General features: G+C 43.9%; 3 protein-coding genes across 4 annotated transcripts in view; 1 reads left to right on the forward strand and 2 right to left on the reverse strand.

Moving 5' to 3' along the window:
* Window positions 1-1,408, reverse strand: part of Ipo9 (Importin 9) — a 41,758-nt gene extending 40,350 nt beyond the window's left edge. The window contains exons 1-2 of the mRNA XM_084588958.1: window positions 1,248-1,408; window positions 794-942 (exon numbers count right to left, since the gene is read on the reverse strand). Of these exons, the coding sequence (XP_084445084.1) occupies window positions 794-942; window positions 1,248-1,380 (282 nt within the window). The 5' untranslated portion in view covers window positions 1,381-1,408. The remainder of the gene's footprint in view (window positions 1-793; window positions 943-1,247) is intronic.
* A 153-nt stretch (window positions 1,409-1,561) lies between these two features.
* Window positions 1,562-9,889, forward strand: LOC146207599 (dolichyl-diphosphooligosaccharide--protein glycosyltransferase subunit 1). Its single transcript, XM_084588971.1, has 10 exons — window positions 1,562-1,913; window positions 2,245-2,303; window positions 2,778-3,087; window positions 4,042-4,248; window positions 4,945-5,137; window positions 5,230-5,329; window positions 6,140-6,278; window positions 6,653-6,772; window positions 6,931-7,176; window positions 9,025-9,889. Exons 1-10 carry the CDS (start codon window positions 1,671-1,673, stop codon window positions 9,205-9,207), a joined length of 1,800 nt encoding a protein of 599 aa, XP_084445097.1. The 5' UTR covers window positions 1,562-1,670; the 3' UTR covers window positions 9,208-9,889.
* A 4,815-nt stretch (window positions 9,890-14,704) lies between these two features.
* Window positions 14,705-17,738, reverse strand: part of LOC146207600 (uncharacterized) — a 42,599-nt gene continuing 39,565 nt past the window's right edge. For both annotated transcript variants that reach the window (XM_084588950.1, XM_084588943.1), the window contains one exon: window positions 14,705-17,443. In XM_084588950.1, the coding sequence (XP_084445076.1) occupies window positions 15,746-17,443 (1,698 nt within the window). In that variant the 3' untranslated portion in view covers window positions 14,705-15,745. The remainder of the gene's footprint in view (window positions 17,444-17,738) is intronic.

Below are 17,738 nucleotides of genomic sequence, written 5' to 3' on the forward strand. Positions count from 1 at the left end.
CACTTCCCCTTCGAAAATGAAACATCACATGACAACCAAGACAGGCACAACCTTCTACTAATGGCCTGGAAGAATACAATGAAAAGTGCTATGCTTGAGGTGATATTAGAACGATCATACAGCAATGCACCTACGATGCTCAATGTCAGCAAGAGCTCTTCTGGATGTCTATGACACATACTTCGACGTGAAAAAGGCTCAATTCAAGCTATGTGTAGTGGCTAGCATCTGTCACAAATTTGTCTTCAGCACTTCCTTTCGTTCATGCTTTTACAAAATGGTGTATCTCAGAAATGCTTTGAGCATAACTGTTGAAGCTTAAAACAAATAATGAAAAGTATTTTCATGGGACATTGCCAGTGTATGCTACAACCAGGAGAAAGCGTGAACACGAGGACGAGCGCTGCGTCTTTGTGTTTTCGTTTCTATAAAATGGATTACCAACTTGCCCAAGCTTCTGTTTTAGCCAATTTCATTTCTAGCACGTCGGGCTCTTTTTGGCTATGTCCGTCCATCCATGTGCTCTTGTAACGTATGTCGCTTACATTGTCCCAAAAAGGTATTACATTCATCTGTTTACTTCCCCTTGAACCGTTTCAGTTTTAAGATATATTGAATGCAGTTTTGCAAAACTGCAAGTTAATAGAACCTACATTTTACCAAAGCAACTAGCAAATGCAACATTATATCAGTAGCGCCTGATGGTGGTGCTCGTGCCAAAACGAACCAGCCAGAACGTGAAATGTGCGCAGTGGACATGGGCTGAAACTCCATGTTGAAGTAATCAAGTCACCTCGTCTGTCGCTTCGGGCTGTCGGAACTTCTCCGAGTTGCGAGACCAATGCGTGTCAACATACTGCTTTAGGAGGACAGATGACAGCTGGCGAATTGCAAATGGGCACTGTGAGTCGACCGTCAACTCTGCTAAGTGAACACAGAAGTCTGAAAAAGAAAGACGGATGGTATGAGTCAACTTGGTCGACAGCCGACCTTTGACAGGCCCGCTAGCTAACCGAAAATACGCGCTTTACGGTCACATCAACAAAACACCGATACAGAACACACAATCGTAATCGGAACATACCTCGACATTATGCTCTTCAGACAGACGACAAGAGACATGACCCAAGCTATCGAGTCATACCGGCGTTTCATTCAGGCATGCCGCTTACAGAGCAACTCCACATGGTCAGAGTCGCACTACTAAATGACTGACCATAAACCCATACAAGGATCACTTCACTCACCATCCGTTACTTCCAGGATCTTCAGCTGCTCTTCGGCGTTCATCCTGATTTCTTGTATAGGCGAAAGAATGGCATTTAAAGCTTCGCATAGCGCTTCTTTCAAGGTGCGACTAACGTCACCGCCGGTCGCCATTTTCGCCACTGCTCAAATCTGGCGGGAACGCGCCTGCTCTTTAAATCAGGGTAGCTAAAATGTAAAGTAGAGAAAATATTTCTCTCAGAGAATTTTTAAAGCAATCAAAACATTGTTTGGTAGCTAGGGAGAAACAATGGGCTAACAGTACCCTACGCGACCATCGTCCAATTGCGTTTCGCCACAGTGTTTACGCGTCCGAGGCGATCGCGGTGACATGGCGCTCCGTGTTTACTAGGTGGCTTTGGAGTTGCCGGTAATCGTTGTTGATCGGCTCTTTCTCGTCAAAAATGTGGCGTCCGGCGTTCACCGCATTCACGATATGTGCATTACTTGCCTTCGTGTCGTGCAATGATGTTATTTCATCGTCGCTGCAGAACACAAATGTTGACAGAAATGTGGACCTGCAGTCGCAACTTGTTAAAATCAGCACCAAAATTACGGCCGAAAATAAGGGCTCCGCACCCATCAAGCATTATTATGTTGCACTAACTGCCGAAGAAAAACACCATTTGGCATTCATCGGAGCAGGCGTGAGTAAAGTTCGAACCTACTTCCAGCGTTTTTGCTTACTTTCATATTGCCGGTTCTGGAGGTGTCCACGTCAGTGTGCGATGCTTTCGGTACAGTGCAGTACACCGCCCAAGCGTGTAGACGCGACGTTTAGTGCATTCTTCGCATTTATTTTGCTCTTTAAAGGAGATTTGCATTGTTTGACCTGAAAACTGCCTGTGACGATGATGAAGTTAGCGTGAGCTACTGGTAGTGGTTTGGTTTCTATGTGAAACAGTTTCGGTGGTGTAGCTACACGCCGAAACTCAAACTTTGTACCCTCATTTTTTTTTTTTTTCATGCCTTTTGTAGATTGCTACCGACAAAGACAGTGATCTTAAAGTCTCGGAAGCCACCGTACCAGGCCAAAAGTAAGTATTCGCGTCATTTTCACCAGTTCGTTTTCTGCTAATTCAGCTGCTTTTATTACTACCTGGTGTCGGTGCAACTTGTTCCGAGCATGAGAGAAAAATTATTCTAGTGTCGCCCTGTAATCGAAAGCTACCTTGAGTTTTGCGGTTTTTTGTTCCTTAAAACAGTCAACAAGCAGAACAGTTTTGAGTGCATGTTATGCAGCGGTACTCCACTATGTTGCTGTCTTCCCTCACTATTTATGCCAATCAGATTGAAGCAATATACTCTAATTGAGGTCACAAAAATTCGCACTGAAGTTTTTTTCCATACATCAATAAGTGCACAGGGGGTTCGAAAACAATTTGAAAGCACCTCTCATAAGAGCTGGTGTATACCCATCTAAGGAACAGTTGCATGCACTTGTCTGATGGAGTTTCTCATAAAAGAACATGCTTCATGACTGACACTGTCTCATGCTATTTTTGCTTAAGGGGATTCCACCATTACCGTATTGAGCTGCCTGCGCCCCTCGCTCCTGGCAAGACTGTAAAGCTGGTAGTGGAGACAACTTACAGTCACCTGATCACCCCTCATCCCACGCACATCACCCAGGCTGAACGCCAACTGGCACTCTATCAGGGAAATCACTACCTCCTCAGCCCCTATGTCACTGAAACCCAAGTGACTCGTGTGAGCCTGCCCACCCCCAAGCTTGAGTCATTCTCCAAGCTCAAGCCAGTGACCCACTCCGACAACCTGATTACCTATGGACCCTATGAACAAATTAAGCCTTACACTGAGGTAAGGGTTCGTGGAATTCCATCCTTTACTTGTTCTGCATCTTGTGTTTGTTTTAAAGTTGGACAGGAACTGAACCAGCTTTAACAAATGTATGCTTTATCGGTTTAGGATTAACATAATGGAGATGCAGTTCTATTGTGTATAATTGCTATAAAAAAGAAATGTTTTTTCTTGTTTTTTTTTTAGTTGTATTTGCTTTTATTGCTTTTTCTTTGTTGTTCCAAAGTTTCACAGGAGAAATCTACAAGGGAGTTACTTTAAAAATGATGTTTCATGAACCGCGGTTGCTTTTTATATTGCAGAAACTGTTGGATAATCGGAGTCTTTCATTCCAGTTTTCTGACTGGATGCTCACCTTATGGAGCATAGGACTGCTTTATCTCTTTGAAGCTGTTTGTTTTGTTGCACTCCTATGTAATACTGTTGTAGTCGAGGCATTTTTGTGTTTCAATTTTGTGATGTATAATTCTCTATGAAATTATCTTCAAAATGTAGAAATATACTGAAATGCAAGTATCCAAAACTGAGAATTTATGTTCTGCAAAAAAAGAAAAAAAAAACAAATAAAAATCCTATGAATTGCTTGGCCTATGCATGTAAAAGTAGTGTTTAACCAGCTTTCTGCCATATCTTAACTCTGCAAATTTTTTGCAGGAATCGTATAAAAAAAAACATTCTTGCGATAAGACTGAAATTTTGAGAATAGCTATATCACTTCTAAACCCTCAAAATTTGTTAAATGCATCAAGAAATGAAAACAGTTTTACTGAAAGCTGCCTTCAGTAATTTTGTCAACTGTCAGTTAATTGTTTGGTGCATTTTCACTGTTCTTGTAAAACATGATACTTCCTACAGTGTCAGTATTTACAAGAGAGCGAAAATTTACAACTCCATATCATCACCTTGTTTTTGCAGTATTCTATGCTCACCGACTATTTCTCCTTGGTTTTTCAGGACAAGCTGACCGTGCACTATGAGAACAACAACCCGTTCCTCACTGTCACAAACCTAGACAGGGCCATAGAAGTATCCCACTGGGGCGTAATCTCTGTCGAGGAGGTCATTGACCTGCGTCACACTGGGGCTATCCTCAAGGGCTCTTTCTCCCGCTACGAGTACCAGCGAGATCAGAACGGTGTCTCCTCTGTCAAGTCTTTCAAGGTAGGTGAATTCTCTCTGCAAGCAGTATCTGTCACATGATTGCTAGTTTTCAGTACAAACTGATGCTATTGGTCAATTTCCCGGGTAAGAAGTAACAACATTCTAATATAGTTGATCCCGGATATATTGAACTTGAAGGGGGTTGCAAAGTAGTTGACTTAATAATTTTATGTACCAGTGCGGACAAAAGTAAACGAAGCACACTATTAAATTTCTCGTGCGCTGCATAATTTAAACTGGCGGCCGTGGTATGTGTGAACCGGTAGTAGACGCCAGTGCCCTTTCATTCGGACAAATATTTAAACTGAAAAGCGTGCTCTGTTTACTTATGTCTCCACCTGTACAACACTTTGCTGTGGTTAAGGTAATGTGCAATCTAGAAGTATGATGCACTGGCACTAGGTGCATGCATTTTGCAGCGACATGCCTCCTGCCCATGTATTGGCAGTGTGCTGCTCGCCAGGCTGTTGCTAGGTGTAGTCTGCTTTGCATAGAAGCCGCCATGAACTGTGCTTTGCTACTAGTCACCACCAAGTTACAGGCTACAATGCCAAATTACATTACTGTTTACATACCTGTCTGGCAGCAGTTGCCTGGGCTTTTGCTGTTGCCCGGGGTAGCACATCATTAAAACCAAGACTTGGAAAAAATTTTCAGGAAACATGAGTGGTAATTTATGTTATAAATTCTGTGCAGACCATTTTGCCAGCGTCTGCCATGGACGTCTACTACCGGGATGAAATTGGGAATATTTCGACGAGTCACATGAGGGTTTTGCACGACTCTGTAGAGCTAGATGTGCGCCCCAGGTTCCCGCTGTTTGGTGGCTGGAAGACTCATTACATTCTCGGCTACTACGTCCCAACCTATGAGTACCTTTACAACTCAGGTGCGTAGATTCGGCTGCAAGTTTTTGCAGAAGTACTGTGTAGTGGCTTTTCGGGCCACTCTGTGACCGACACTAGTTTTTATTTCTTGCAGGTGATCAGTACGTGCTGCAGATGCGGTTTGTCGACCACATCTTTGATGACAGTGTCATTGACAAGGCGACCGTCAAGATCATTCTCCCTGAAGGCTCTTCGTAAGCACATCACAAGCTCTTCACCTTTGCAGAATGTCATTCTATGCACTAAGCGCTACTTTATTTGCAGTTAATGGAACAAGCGTGCATTTCTGAGCAGGAGAGGAATGTAAAAGTTGTAGTGAAAGCCAGTTCTGTCCATTCTAAGAATGAACAGGTGTCATAGATTGGAACCAACAGCCCTTGGAACAATTATAGAGTGTGATGCTTTAAAATAATACTTAAGGGGCAAAACATGTTCTCTAAATATGCAAAGTTCAAATAAATTGGCTGTGAGAGTTAATTTTAAATTGGGCAAGTCCGAACTAGCGGGAGTCCATTGTGTAACATGCTTAAGCTTCACTTAGTGCCGGTGCAGCTACCGAGGGCAAAGAATTTAATGTTTGTGCCTCTTGTGGTGGTAAAATTACCTAGTCCTTTTGTTGGTGTTGTTGCGACTGTAGGAGGAATGAAAAGAAAATGCACGGGCCTGCTACTGGCTCTGTAGCTGAGCCACCTCCGCTGCCTCATACAGACAGAAAAGAAAGAAAAAGAAGAGGGAGAGAAAGACTTGCAACAGCCGTCGTCCACCACCGAAGTGATGGCGGGTGCAATGACGGCCTACAACAGATAAAAATTCAGTGGCAGGCTAGCCCCCGCTGTAAGCGCCGTTGACCAACCTGTCCCAGCCCCATAGGGCCAGGAATAGCCACCCTTCACCACCTATCGGTAGCGGGTTATCCTAGTCCTTTTTGTTCCTGGGAAGCACATACTACAGCCCTCTTGCTCAAGACCCGCACGTTAAGCCCTCTGCTTTTCTTTTCTAACCAGGGACATCGAGCTTCATGTGCCTTTTCCTGTGAAGCGTCACCCCAACCAACGTCACTACACCTATTTGGACACCATGGGACGTCCGGTCATTGTCCTGGAGAAAGCCAACCTAGTAGAACAGCATATCCAAGACTTCCAGGTATGCAAAGCCACGTCATTGATTTGAGCTTTCAGCATTTGCGCAGCCTTTGTGAGAAGTTTAGAGCCCAGAGGGTTTGCTTTTAAGCTGTATATTATGACTTCTTTAACAATCATGAAAGTCCTTGTCATTGGAGAGGGTAGAACGAAAAATCTTCTTGCCTTCTGCAAGTTTTGAAACCTGGAAATGCATTACCAGCCACATAGTATGGCTCAGAAGTAGACCCCCTTGGCTCTAAACTTTATAGTACAAAGGCTGTACATTGTACACGCAAGCACTTGAGCACACAAGCATCGGCAAAAGCAGGCTTTAGCTCCTGTTGTGCGTGTTAACTAATCGTTTTGCCGTCTGTTTTTTTCCTTTTTCACTTGCAGATTCATTACAAGTTCAAGAAGTTGTACATGCTTCAGGAACCCTTCCTGGTTGTCATCGTCCTCTACTTGCTGTTCCTCCTTGTTGTGATCTACGTCAGGTTGGATTTCACCATCAACAAGGTTTGTATTTGGAGCCATGTTAGACTTTTGAGACTGACAAACATTGCAGTGAAAAGGAAACAGCGTATATCAGAAGTTCAGGTTACAAAGAGGAAAAGGAGGAGGGGGGGGGGGGGGTTTCTTTGACTCTCGAATTGCTCCTGCTTATTTTGATGCAGGACCCAGTCCACGAGAGCAAACTGCAAGTAGGTGGTCTGTTGGAGAAGGCAGCCACCATTCAGGACCGTCGAGCTAACCTGTACACCCAGCATGACGATGCATTGACAAAGTACAAGTCGGGCAGGGATGCCACTGGTTTCCAGGCAACTTTGAAGAAGATCAACGCCGAGCACAAGACCCTGACCCAGTCGCTGGCCGATTGTGCTGCCAGGCTCAAGCACGAAAGTGCCGAAGCTGCAGAGCCGGTATGTTAGTAATGTGGCGCTACCTACTGTCTCACAATGTATGATCGGAGCTGAAGTGGGTATTTCGAATGTCATTCCAATGCATTTTAAAAATCAGCCCATACTTGGCATATCTGCCTGTGACGCCTTTTATTTGTTGGATGAGCTGTTAGTTGTAATTCTGGTCTATAGCTCTAATTATTTGTACCTCCTGTCTGTTTGTCCTCCCTCATTTTTCTCAAAATACAATTATGGCTGTCAAGTTTACTAGAAGGATCTCTCAGCTTCTAGAGCTGATCGAGCATTGATTTTTGTTACAACATCCTGCTAAATGAGCAAGCTCAGTTATGAAGGGAGGATAAGGGGCTAAAATCACCACCAAAATTTTCACCACAAAAAAGATGATTTTAAAATTTTGTTGTTTCGGATTGTGCTCATATTAAAGAAACTTCTCACCAAATTTGGTTGTCATCCGCACAACAGAAAAATTTTTGTGAGATGCACTCACCACCGAAAGCGCCTATGAATGCTGATAAATCGACGCATCCGGATAGAGGGCAATAAGCTGAATGCGAAGTGTGTCCCAAAGCTTGAATGTTTTCTTTTTGTGTGTGTGTGTGTGTGTGTGTGTGTGTGTGTGTGTGTGTGTGTGTGTGTGCGTGCGTGCGTGCTCTGGTCTGAAAGAACATGCTATCGAGAGTACAGCAGACAGCTAAAAATGAAAACAGAAAGAAAAGGCAAATTTTGCGCCTTGGAAACAGCGCATTGGCTGGTGCCTTCCAATGCTGTTTTCGCATCATTGAAAACCTAGCTAACCAAAGTTCTCGACATGCTAGTGTAGAATATGGAGCCTAGACGAAGAGACACGGCCCAGCAAGTAACCAAGGAAAGTCTTTCACGAATGCAGACAAGGAGCTGTAAAGCTGAGAAAAAAGGAAGCAACTTGTAGCAATCGCCACAGAGCAGAGTCGTGTTGAAATGGGTGGCCGAACATATGCAACAGGCTATTTTGATTTATTAATTTAGGCCGTAAATTTGGATAGCATGTTCTGAAATCTCAACTCGTTTTTCTGTTTTGCACTTTTTGCAAGAACACAACCGTTAGGAAGCCATTGTTCTCGAACTCTTTTGCCAAAGGCTGCTTTCTAGGGTTGCTGGACTAAAATTATGTTGGGAACAAGATAAGAAAAAAAAAATTATCAAATATCAAAACAACAACAACGGAGAAGTAAAGTTCATTTTTAAAGTGCCCAGATTTTTACGAAAATGTCATAATGAACCCAAAATTGGTCTTATCATGTACCATGAACTACCTAAAAGTTCTGTAAGCACAAATAATTAGTACAGATTCATGAGTTTTGAAATGATAGTTTTCCTAAGCTGACACTTAGTTACTCATTGCGACAGGTACAATTTTTTCTTTTCTATTTGTGCTAAGATGATGAAACTTAGAATATGCTCTAATAAGAGGAACATGCGCCAGCCCTGAAAATTTAGTCGAAATTTGTGCAACAGTTCAGTTTGACCCTTTAGCCCTGCATCCCCCCTTTAGCATATTCTCGATTACGCTTGCAAAGTTCTTATGCACTCTATTTTATATTGCTCACTAACCAGTCCCACCAATGCTGCTATTGGTTTAATTTTCAAATTAAACATTGCATTCCTTGCACTCTGTATATAAAGTATTTAGTGATGGTGTCTAAATGATCAGTCGTATCGATTGGCAACTGTAGGTTTCACAGTTGCCAACCGATACGACTCTAATCATTTAGTAGTTGCATTTTTTCATAACCAATGCAGAAATTAGTGTAATGCAGAAGGCCTAATGAAACTTGTAGGACTGAGGATTTGTTATTGCCCACCTAACAGGTAAACGAGCTGCAGCGGCTAGACAAGCTCCTTCGAGAGCAGTTCCAGCAGCATGGGGCCCAGCTGGAGAAGTTCATGGCCGGCCGCATGAGCAAGCAGCAGTACCTGGACGTTGAGGCCACCATTCAGAAGAAAAAGGAAGAACTGGCTGAAAAGATGCACACAATCACCGCCTCTCTCTAGTCAGCTTTGCACACTCAGCTTGCAGTGCCTGCCTCCCGTGCTCGCCTAGTGTGTCAGCCAGAACCGCCCCTCCCCCCAGCTGTAGCAGTCTTATGTATGTGCAATGAGGAAAAAACTTTGTTCTAAAAGTGTTTTTATCAGAGGAAGTGTTTATGCTTGCACATCTGCAGCAAGCAGCTGTGGTCCCCAGGATGGAATTGAAGGAATTGGCTTGGGATAAGTTTTCCCACAAGAGTTGCTCTCCACAGTTAGAGTGACCTAAGAACAGTCCTTGGAGGCATTTTTTCTATGCTATGCTGTACGAATTGTATCAAGTTTGCTTGAATAACATACGGTCGTGGTTCAGATTAGTTGTGCTCCAATGAAAAGTTGATTCTAGCCAGTGTACTTTGCAGCAGGCTTTGGCAGCAAGGAGCTGTGAGGAGGCAGTTTACTTAATTTTACTTCATCAGCAGCTGTGTACAATGAACAAGAGGCAAGGGAGATGTCAAGGACGCGTCTGGCTGATTCACGAGGGGAGAGAAGTGCACAGCATACTTTTTGTGTGCTTGAAGGAGGCAGTTAACTGCATGGCATGCTACAAAAATTGTGTGTGTGTTTGTGTGTGCCTCTGTGCCACGAGTGTTTGTTGCCGGTGCTTGGGTAACCTTGGATGGCATCTCTCATTTTTTTTTTTTTTTTTTGCGTTCCAAGCCATTGTCATTCCAAAGTTGAATAAAAGGCGTTCTTTTTTTCTTCTAGTGTTTGCCTAAAGAAGCCAGTTGGTTCCAGTGCATCAAATCTGCAGGTTTCCAAATTTTTCTCTAGCATGGCTGTGCTTTTTGACAGAGGTCGATGGACATGGAGTCGCGAGGTGATCCCTAGCAATCTCATTAAGAGTGAGTGATGGCATGTACAGGGCCATCCACTTCTAGCTATAACAAGGTCACTCCTTTCAAAGCAACATTGTGTCCGATGCAGGCGCATATCGAAGCAAATCTATACAAGCACAGACGGACACTGAGGTGGTACTTCGCATGGCCAGCCACTTCGCTTTATTGCATTGACATGTCGGACACAATGGCCCTCTAAAAGCAGTGACAGTGTTATACCTAGAAGTGGACGAGGCTGTACACAAAGCTGCCATAACGTTGACCAATGGAATCCTAAAGTAAGAACTTAGCAATTGGATTTGTACTTTGTTTTTGAGTATTATCAGCAATGGGAGTTGTGAGGTTGACACAGAAGGGCAATGGTTATTCATTTTGTTACAGCCCCACAACTTTGTTGTCAATAGGTGGCCTGCACTGAAGCCCGGGAGGACACAAGTTTGCAAGCACAGATTTTTGTGTACCGTAAATGCGTTGGGAAAAGAGCCCGGAACCTGAATTGTACAGTAAAATCTTCATTCGACCAGTTATTTTGGGAGCTCAAACAATTCAACTACGTTCATTTGGACTTTGGTAAGCTTCCACCGTTAGTTCAAACAGGATCAGGTACGACCCAAAACTTTCAAGTTAAAACGCTTTACCGCGCAGTCCTCGGAGCATACGATGAAGTAACCTAAAACAGAGGGAGGGCGGTTCGGAGTGGCACCACTTCTATGGCCTTGCACTACAAAAAAAGGTCACTGAGACCCGATTTTGGAGCAATTCTCAACACTCCTGACAGCATACACAAAAACAAAGCACTTGAACCAAGAATAATCGTTGCTCAACTTTCATCTTATGTATGAACCATATTCCAGGTGTTTGATAAATATACTGCAACGAAAATGGTTTACGGCAATTTTCTAGGGCCTTTCTACAATTCATTGTCCCTAGACCTTTGAAGGCTGAATTAATGAGATTTTGCAGAATCTGCCACAGACAGGCCATAAGATGTGAAAGTAGTTTCTTCCTAATTAGGTTATGCACTCCGGCAAGAGTTTCAACAGCACATTTAGATGTATTTACCCGATGCGTTTTTCAGAACACTGATCTCTGCCCCTGGTGGAGACATGGTGGAGATTGTTTTAGAAGTAGAAATCCACATTGCCTGTGCAGCATCGGAGGCAAGTTGAGGCTCATGATCACCGATCCAACTTTTCAACCACTCCTCCATGCATTGCAGTGGAGCATGTCTTCGCCTGGGAAGACACCGACCTAGCCGTCGCCATTATTTGACGTGCCTTTTGCCATGGCTGATGGAGAATCTAAATATTTTAATGGTGACAATCTTGACTGCTCCTGAAAGAGCACACTTGGAGTAACAAGCAGAGAACTGTCTGCTCATTAAGAATTCAACCTCAGATTTGGTGGCTGGCTCCCATGTAGCAGCGCTTTTTCCTTAGGCACCAGATCATAAGTATAATTGCAGCTTATAAATACAGTCTATATCGGTGCATGTTAAAAATAAGCAAGGGTTTACCTCTGCTTAAGACGATTAGACTTGCAAAAGCAGTGCTTGGCAGTTTAGTATACAAAGATTGGCAGAGTTTGGCAAAATGTTAAATGTCTTTAGTTTGGTTAGTTTTGGCAAAAGGAAAGGTGCATTATCCGAGTCTCTTCTTGTTGGACACCCACAATTAAGAGCTTGTGACCGGCGGAACATAGTGTTACAACGTTACATGCGAGCTGTAATATGCTTATATTGGTTAAATTGCTCATTTATTCATGCTAGAATTTGATACACAGCATAAAACAGTCTACGATTTTAATACTAATTTGGAAGGTGTCCTTGACCAATTCAATCAGAACTAAATCTAAATCCAAGTCGTCTGCAGAATTCTCGACTTAAAGGAAGCCCTCTTTTGGGTCACCAATAATGCAGACGGCACCGATTTCGGAATAATTCTGATCTAATCAGGCAAGTATATATTATCAACCAAACTGGCATTAGAAATGTTAGATGGTTGTATGCTACCTTTGGGCCGAATGTCAGTGCTAATATAGGAGCAATTTAATAGAGTCAAAAAAGCATAATGCAGTTCGTGTATAACGTTGCAACAATAGGTATGTTGCCGCTTCAAAAAGTCAAAATTTTGATACGGAATCATGTTTATCTTTTTGTTGCAACGCAGTAGTCTCATTTTCTGCACATGCCATGCAAGAGCCAAGTAAGGCTTTCGCCTTATAATACCAGGTGGTCGGTATTGTCCAGAGTGAAACACCATACGCAACACTCGGAGCCCATAGTTTCGGATCCCACCAGCAGCAGATGCTCTCTTTCTTCATTGCTGAAGTTTCTTCCCTCAAAATGACCGAGCCACTTTCTCCTCCAACTCACAACTAAAAAAGATCATGCATTCCTTGATTGCAATGTTCTACCCACTGTGGTGTGACGACCACATTTATGTCAGTGTCATTTTTTATAACAAGACCGATAATGGCCAAGGAGGAACCAACAAAGGGTCGGCTGCGGTTTGCAATCCACATCGATTGCCCACTCCTCAGTATCGCAAGTGCCTGCCTTTTTGCTGCAGCATGGGTGATGGTCATGACTTCACGCTATAGAATGATTAGCGGACGCTTCAGTATCTTTTATAAAAAAGTTTATGCAATAGCACTGCTGTATGGACGTTATATGCTGTTGCTAAGTGATAGTTCTAACTAGTAGTAATAATTAGTCAGGCTAAGTAACTATGCAATGTAGAGCTCAGTAGTAGTGTTACGCTTCGTGGACCAGAAGCAGCGTGTGCAGTTCTGCAACCAAAAAGAAGATTTGATTCTCTGCTCAAACACTTCGTTCTCCACTGTTTTCCTTGCTTTCTTGGAAGGCACTTGACAACAGCGGTTAAATGATGTCACCATCGATTACATGATCACCATGTTGACTGTCAACCAGTCAGAAAACAGTCTCTACGACAACAGGGTTTTCCTTGAACATGCGCTATGATGCTAAAATAGAAGAAAAATTTTCAGAGACTGCAACTGCAGATAAGTAGGCATGGGAAAGCCGCAAAGTGCAAAGGTGAGAAAAAGGTTAAAAAGTGCAAACTTCATTACATTTATAACTTGATATAACTTAAAAGGCTTCAGAAATGAGGTTTGAGGTTGGCTGAAAAATGCTTGCATAATGTTGGGTTATGGGTCACCGAGCGTTCATGCTGTTGAACGTACTAGAGACCCCCTCCCTTACTAAATGGAGCAGTTTAGAAAATTTTAGGAATTCGCCCAAATTCTCGAACATCATGCAGTGCAAGACTATTACTGGTCTGCCACCGCACTCATCAAAAGAGCCCTGTGAGCCTGTTGACTAATTGCTTTCATCTCTGTTGGGACTCGGCGCAGTTTTGGTAAAGACTACAAGCTCATCTCGGTAAGCATCTAGAAGGGTCTCTGGCCAAGCTCCGGATCAAGTACACCTCATAAGTGAAAATATGCAGCAGGCGCCCAGGTAAGCAAAATGCCAGGGAGTGTGTGAGCACACCATTGCGGCAACATGCCATATCTTTGGGCACAGCGTGGACCCAGCTTTCTTCTCTTTTTTTTACAACACTAACAATCTCTGCCATTGCACAGGCTAGATCAAAATCTTGCGGGAGAATGATGGGTGGCCTGATATCTACCACTGTTCTCTCCTCTCCTCATCCTCTTCGACAGTTTCTGAGGCCCTTCAATGCATCCATCAATCTGGTGCCACGTGACAGCAGCTGTCAGCACTGCACTGCAAAACTGATAGAATCAAAGCTTGCAAACTGAAAAGCTGTCAGTAATATTTAGGGATTTAATGATTATTGCTCGTTTTATGGGATTTAACCTACCAAAGTGACTGGGGCTGTGAGAGAGACTACGGCGGAGGGCTTTGGAAAAATAATTTCGACCATTCTAACGTGTACTGACATTGCACAGTGCACAGACGCTTTCAGTACAATGTTATTATTAGTACAATTCCATCAGTTTATCACCCTTCATATCAATAGACCACTTGCAAAAATCGTTAAGTAGGCTTTCCCACGCTGCTTCTTTCCCCAAACATGGCGTCACTGGCCGCCAGAAAAATGGCGATATAGACCTGAAATCGCATGTTGCTTCTACACAGATGCATGTAGTGGTAATAGAGCAATTATGCAAATATGTTCTGATGCATAAATGATATGAATTATGGCCATAATATAATGTTTCAATACATTGCTGTTCCGCCATTAGAGGGGAATGCAGCATAGAGGTGAAGCTGACTTAACATTTATGAAAAGGGTCTATAGCGGCATCACCGTTCAGGAAGAGTGCCAACAACTCCAAGAGCCCGTGATCGACTTGCACTTCTAGCTGTTTTGACAATGCTTTCAGTTCCTGTTGAAATAGCTTTGTAAGTAAAATTAATAACCCAACTGTGGCTGGTGAATCCTACATGGCACCAAGGCCAGTTACCACAATTCTAGAGCGGTGCCCATCCAGCCTTCTCCTCTCAGTATTCTCTTTCAGAGTCCTTTTAAAGCATGGTCAAATTATTAACAATGATGAAAATGGCCCGACACAAGAAAGCTAAATTTCTATTATCAACCCGAAGGTAAACAAATATGCATTTCAGTATAGCATTACAGATTAAAAATTTTTATTGTGTTGTGGAAAGTATCTTACAGTTTTGTTTTAAAAAAAAAAATTGTATATGCAAGAAAAATGCAAGAGGGATATTTACAGGTGCACAAAAAAAAAAGAATTTATATGTACATGAGTTAAAATACACATGCGATTCATTCCGCTTAATTTCACTGAAACATCGATTCAGCTTTCTCAATGCACAGGGTAGAACACGTTGTCTTTTCAGATTGCTGAATGCTACCTGCATGCAGACACGACTAGAACATGCCTGTTCGCACAAAACCTCTCAAGACCTTTCTCCACGCTAAACAGCCATATACTGCCTCTTTCCTCAGCCTTTGCAAAATGCTTAAAAGAGCATTTACAAAAGTGCCCTCAACTCTAAAAGAAAAAAGCAGCCAACAGCCAAATGGTACCTTGCAGTTGTTCTACTGAAGCCAAGAACTGCTGAAAAAAAGAAAAAGAAACGATCTAAAACTTGCGTGGAGAAAGGCCAAATAAGTTACCAGGACAGCGTCTCATAAATTAGTCTTAGAGAATCTTTGTAAAATACATCTTGGGCGGTGAAACATGACAGCACTCTTTCCTGCCAGGCAACCACTATGTACAATTCACTCGCAGCAGCAAAAAAAAAAAATATCCCGCTGTTTCTTCCAAGTGAGAAAAAGAAGACTGCATGTATATATGTGGCGTAAAAACAATATGTAACCAAACAACAAATAAACATCTGAAAACAACCCAGGAAAACAAGATACATGCTGAGAAAACACGGGTCAACTGCATGTTCGCACAGCACAAGGTGGCAACCAGCAAGAAAAAAAAAAACTACAAATAAAATGACATGATGAGTGCACTTCTAGCACTGTAAGCACAGGTTAGCCCCACCATGGCACGATTTTTTGGTGTCACATGTTCCCCAAAGTCGGCGCCCATTGCACTCACGATTCCAGTTATCACAGGCTGGCGCTTAAAAGCTTTTCTTTTCACGACCGCCAGGTCACACTCACTTTTCACACCAGAGATTGAACAGCCACCAATCACCTAGTTCTGACGACCTTCTTGGTCGCCGATCGTGTCTTGCCACTAGACGAGGAACTTCGTGTCAGGCGTTTCTTAGGTGAGGAGTCCTCACAGCACGGGCAGCTGCGCTTGACCGGAGTCTCTCGCGAACGTGTCCGACACTGGCTGGTGCACGGCTTTTCGTCTCCTTCCTCTGCACGTGGCTCCATAAGCTTCTCATTGGCCAGGGCAGGACCACCTCCCCCGTCCGACTCGTCGCTCATGTCAGCCACGTCATCGTCTTCATTACCTATCTGCTGTGGTGGTGGGGAACTGTCTGCGAAATTAAGCAGGCCTTCCTGGCCCTGCATGCTCATCACGTTGCGGGGCGCAACAAAAAAGTCGAGGCTGTCCGTCCCATACTCTCCAAGCGACTCAACGGCTTTGATGTCCTCCAGGAGAGCCGCCTGGTCGGCCGCATTCCACGGCTCTTGAGAGCCATGGCCATCGTCATCCTTAATGTCAGACACGCCCATGTGTTGCACTGTGGGCTGAATATCATCAATGTCATCCTGGCCATCTCCGCTGTGGTTCACTCCAGCTTCCTTTCCAAGCAGGCTCTCCAGGCCAGCTTCAGCTTCCATTGCATCATTGACCTCATCATCAAGCTTACAGTCATCTATGGTGCCACCGCCTCTGTTTGCCGTCCAGGCGGACATCTTGGCTACTTCCAAGGACTCCAGAATGTCAGCGGGATCAAGATTCTTGGAAAGCTCCGGTGAAGCATGGCCTTTGGCCTGCCTGGAAACAAAGCTTTTGGGAGCCGGCTGCCTCACACCACTTCCTGTGACCATGTCTGATAAGGAAAGTTCACAGCGATCCTCCTCTTTTGTGGGGAAAAAGCCGAGCGGAGCCTGATGAATGACGTTGAATGATGCGTTGTCGCAGATGATAGAAGAAATGCCCGGCTCCGATGGCTCATCTTTAATGCCATACAAAGGGCTTCCCTCTGAATCAGATGGGAGGCCAGGACTTTCAAAGGACAGTCTCCTGTCCTCATCAACAGACTGGGCACAGAATACCTTGTCTGGACTTGAGCTCTCATCATCCTCAGCAACGTTGAATAGTGTGCGTTTAGAAGGCTGAGGCGAGTGCTTTGGCGTTTTGTAAAGCTGAGGTGTAGGTGTACTTCTTGATGGCTGCTTTGCCACAACTCGCTGCTGCGGAGAAGGAGTATCCCTTGAGCCTTGGGACGGCACGAGTGCCGACTTGAACACCATCTTGTGCACATTCTTCTGATGCCGGCGCAGGTTGTATGCCGAGAAAAATCCACGGCTGCACCGCTCACAGGTGAACTTTGAGGGCGACTGTAAGCCGTTCTCCTGGCAGTTTGCAGCAGAGGAAGATATCTTGGCTTTGATAGCCAACTTCTTGGAAAGGCTGGAACCACCTTCAAAGATGCTCTCACTGACGGAGGAAGGAGTCATGGTATCCCTAGCATCCCCGTCTGAATTCAGCTGTTCAAGCAACAGTGAAGACTGACTAGACCATTGGTATGGATCACAATCTGGCTCAGAGGCAACAGAATCTGAGACATACAGTATGCTATTCAGCTCTTCCTCATGCTGTAAACGACGCTGCAAGGCTTTTTCTTCAAACAGGTCTTCCACACTACAATCTGAAGAGTCGTCGCTAGAGTAGTCCAGCTCATATTCTTGGCATTCCTTGATTGTAGCCTGCAAAGAGAAAAATATAAAAGATAATGAAAGTTGAAAAATGGAATTACCTAGAAGGCACTTTAATTTGCTGCATTTATAGACAGTTATCACCACCATTAGGCAGACTATACCTAGAGTCACTGGAGAATTTCTGAGTACCGCATTCGTTTTCCCCGCGCCGCCGGCTCGCTTACTGGCTGATGCCCGTCACGTGACTTTGCGTCGCCACATTCCTTCCAAGCGCGTGCGCGGAATATGTATCTTGCGCGGGAGTTCCTCTTTTTGCGATTGTTTCTTGCCGTGTACACATGAG

The sequence above is a fragment of the Amblyomma maculatum genome, chromosome 1 (genome assembly GCF_055883805.1).
Source record: "Amblyomma maculatum isolate TAMU_Amacu chromosome 1, ASM5588380v1, whole genome shotgun sequence".
Classification (NCBI taxonomy): Eukaryota; Metazoa; Arthropoda; class Arachnida; order Ixodida; family Ixodidae; genus Amblyomma; species Amblyomma maculatum.

Bases quoted from the DNA above. Each gene is read 5' to 3' on its own strand.
- LOC146207599 (XM_084588971.1), top strand. From the start codon at position 1,671: ATGTGGCGTCCGGCGTTCACCGCATTCACGATATGTGCATTACTTGCC. The intron at 4,249-4,944 runs GTAGGTGAATTC...AATTCTGTGCAG, and splicing joins CCTCTGTCAAGTCTTTCAAG to ACCATTTTGCCAGCGTCTGC. The intron at 6,279-6,652 runs GTATGCAAAGCC...TTTCACTTGCAG, and splicing joins AGCATATCCAAGACTTCCAG to ATTCATTACAAGTTCAAGAA.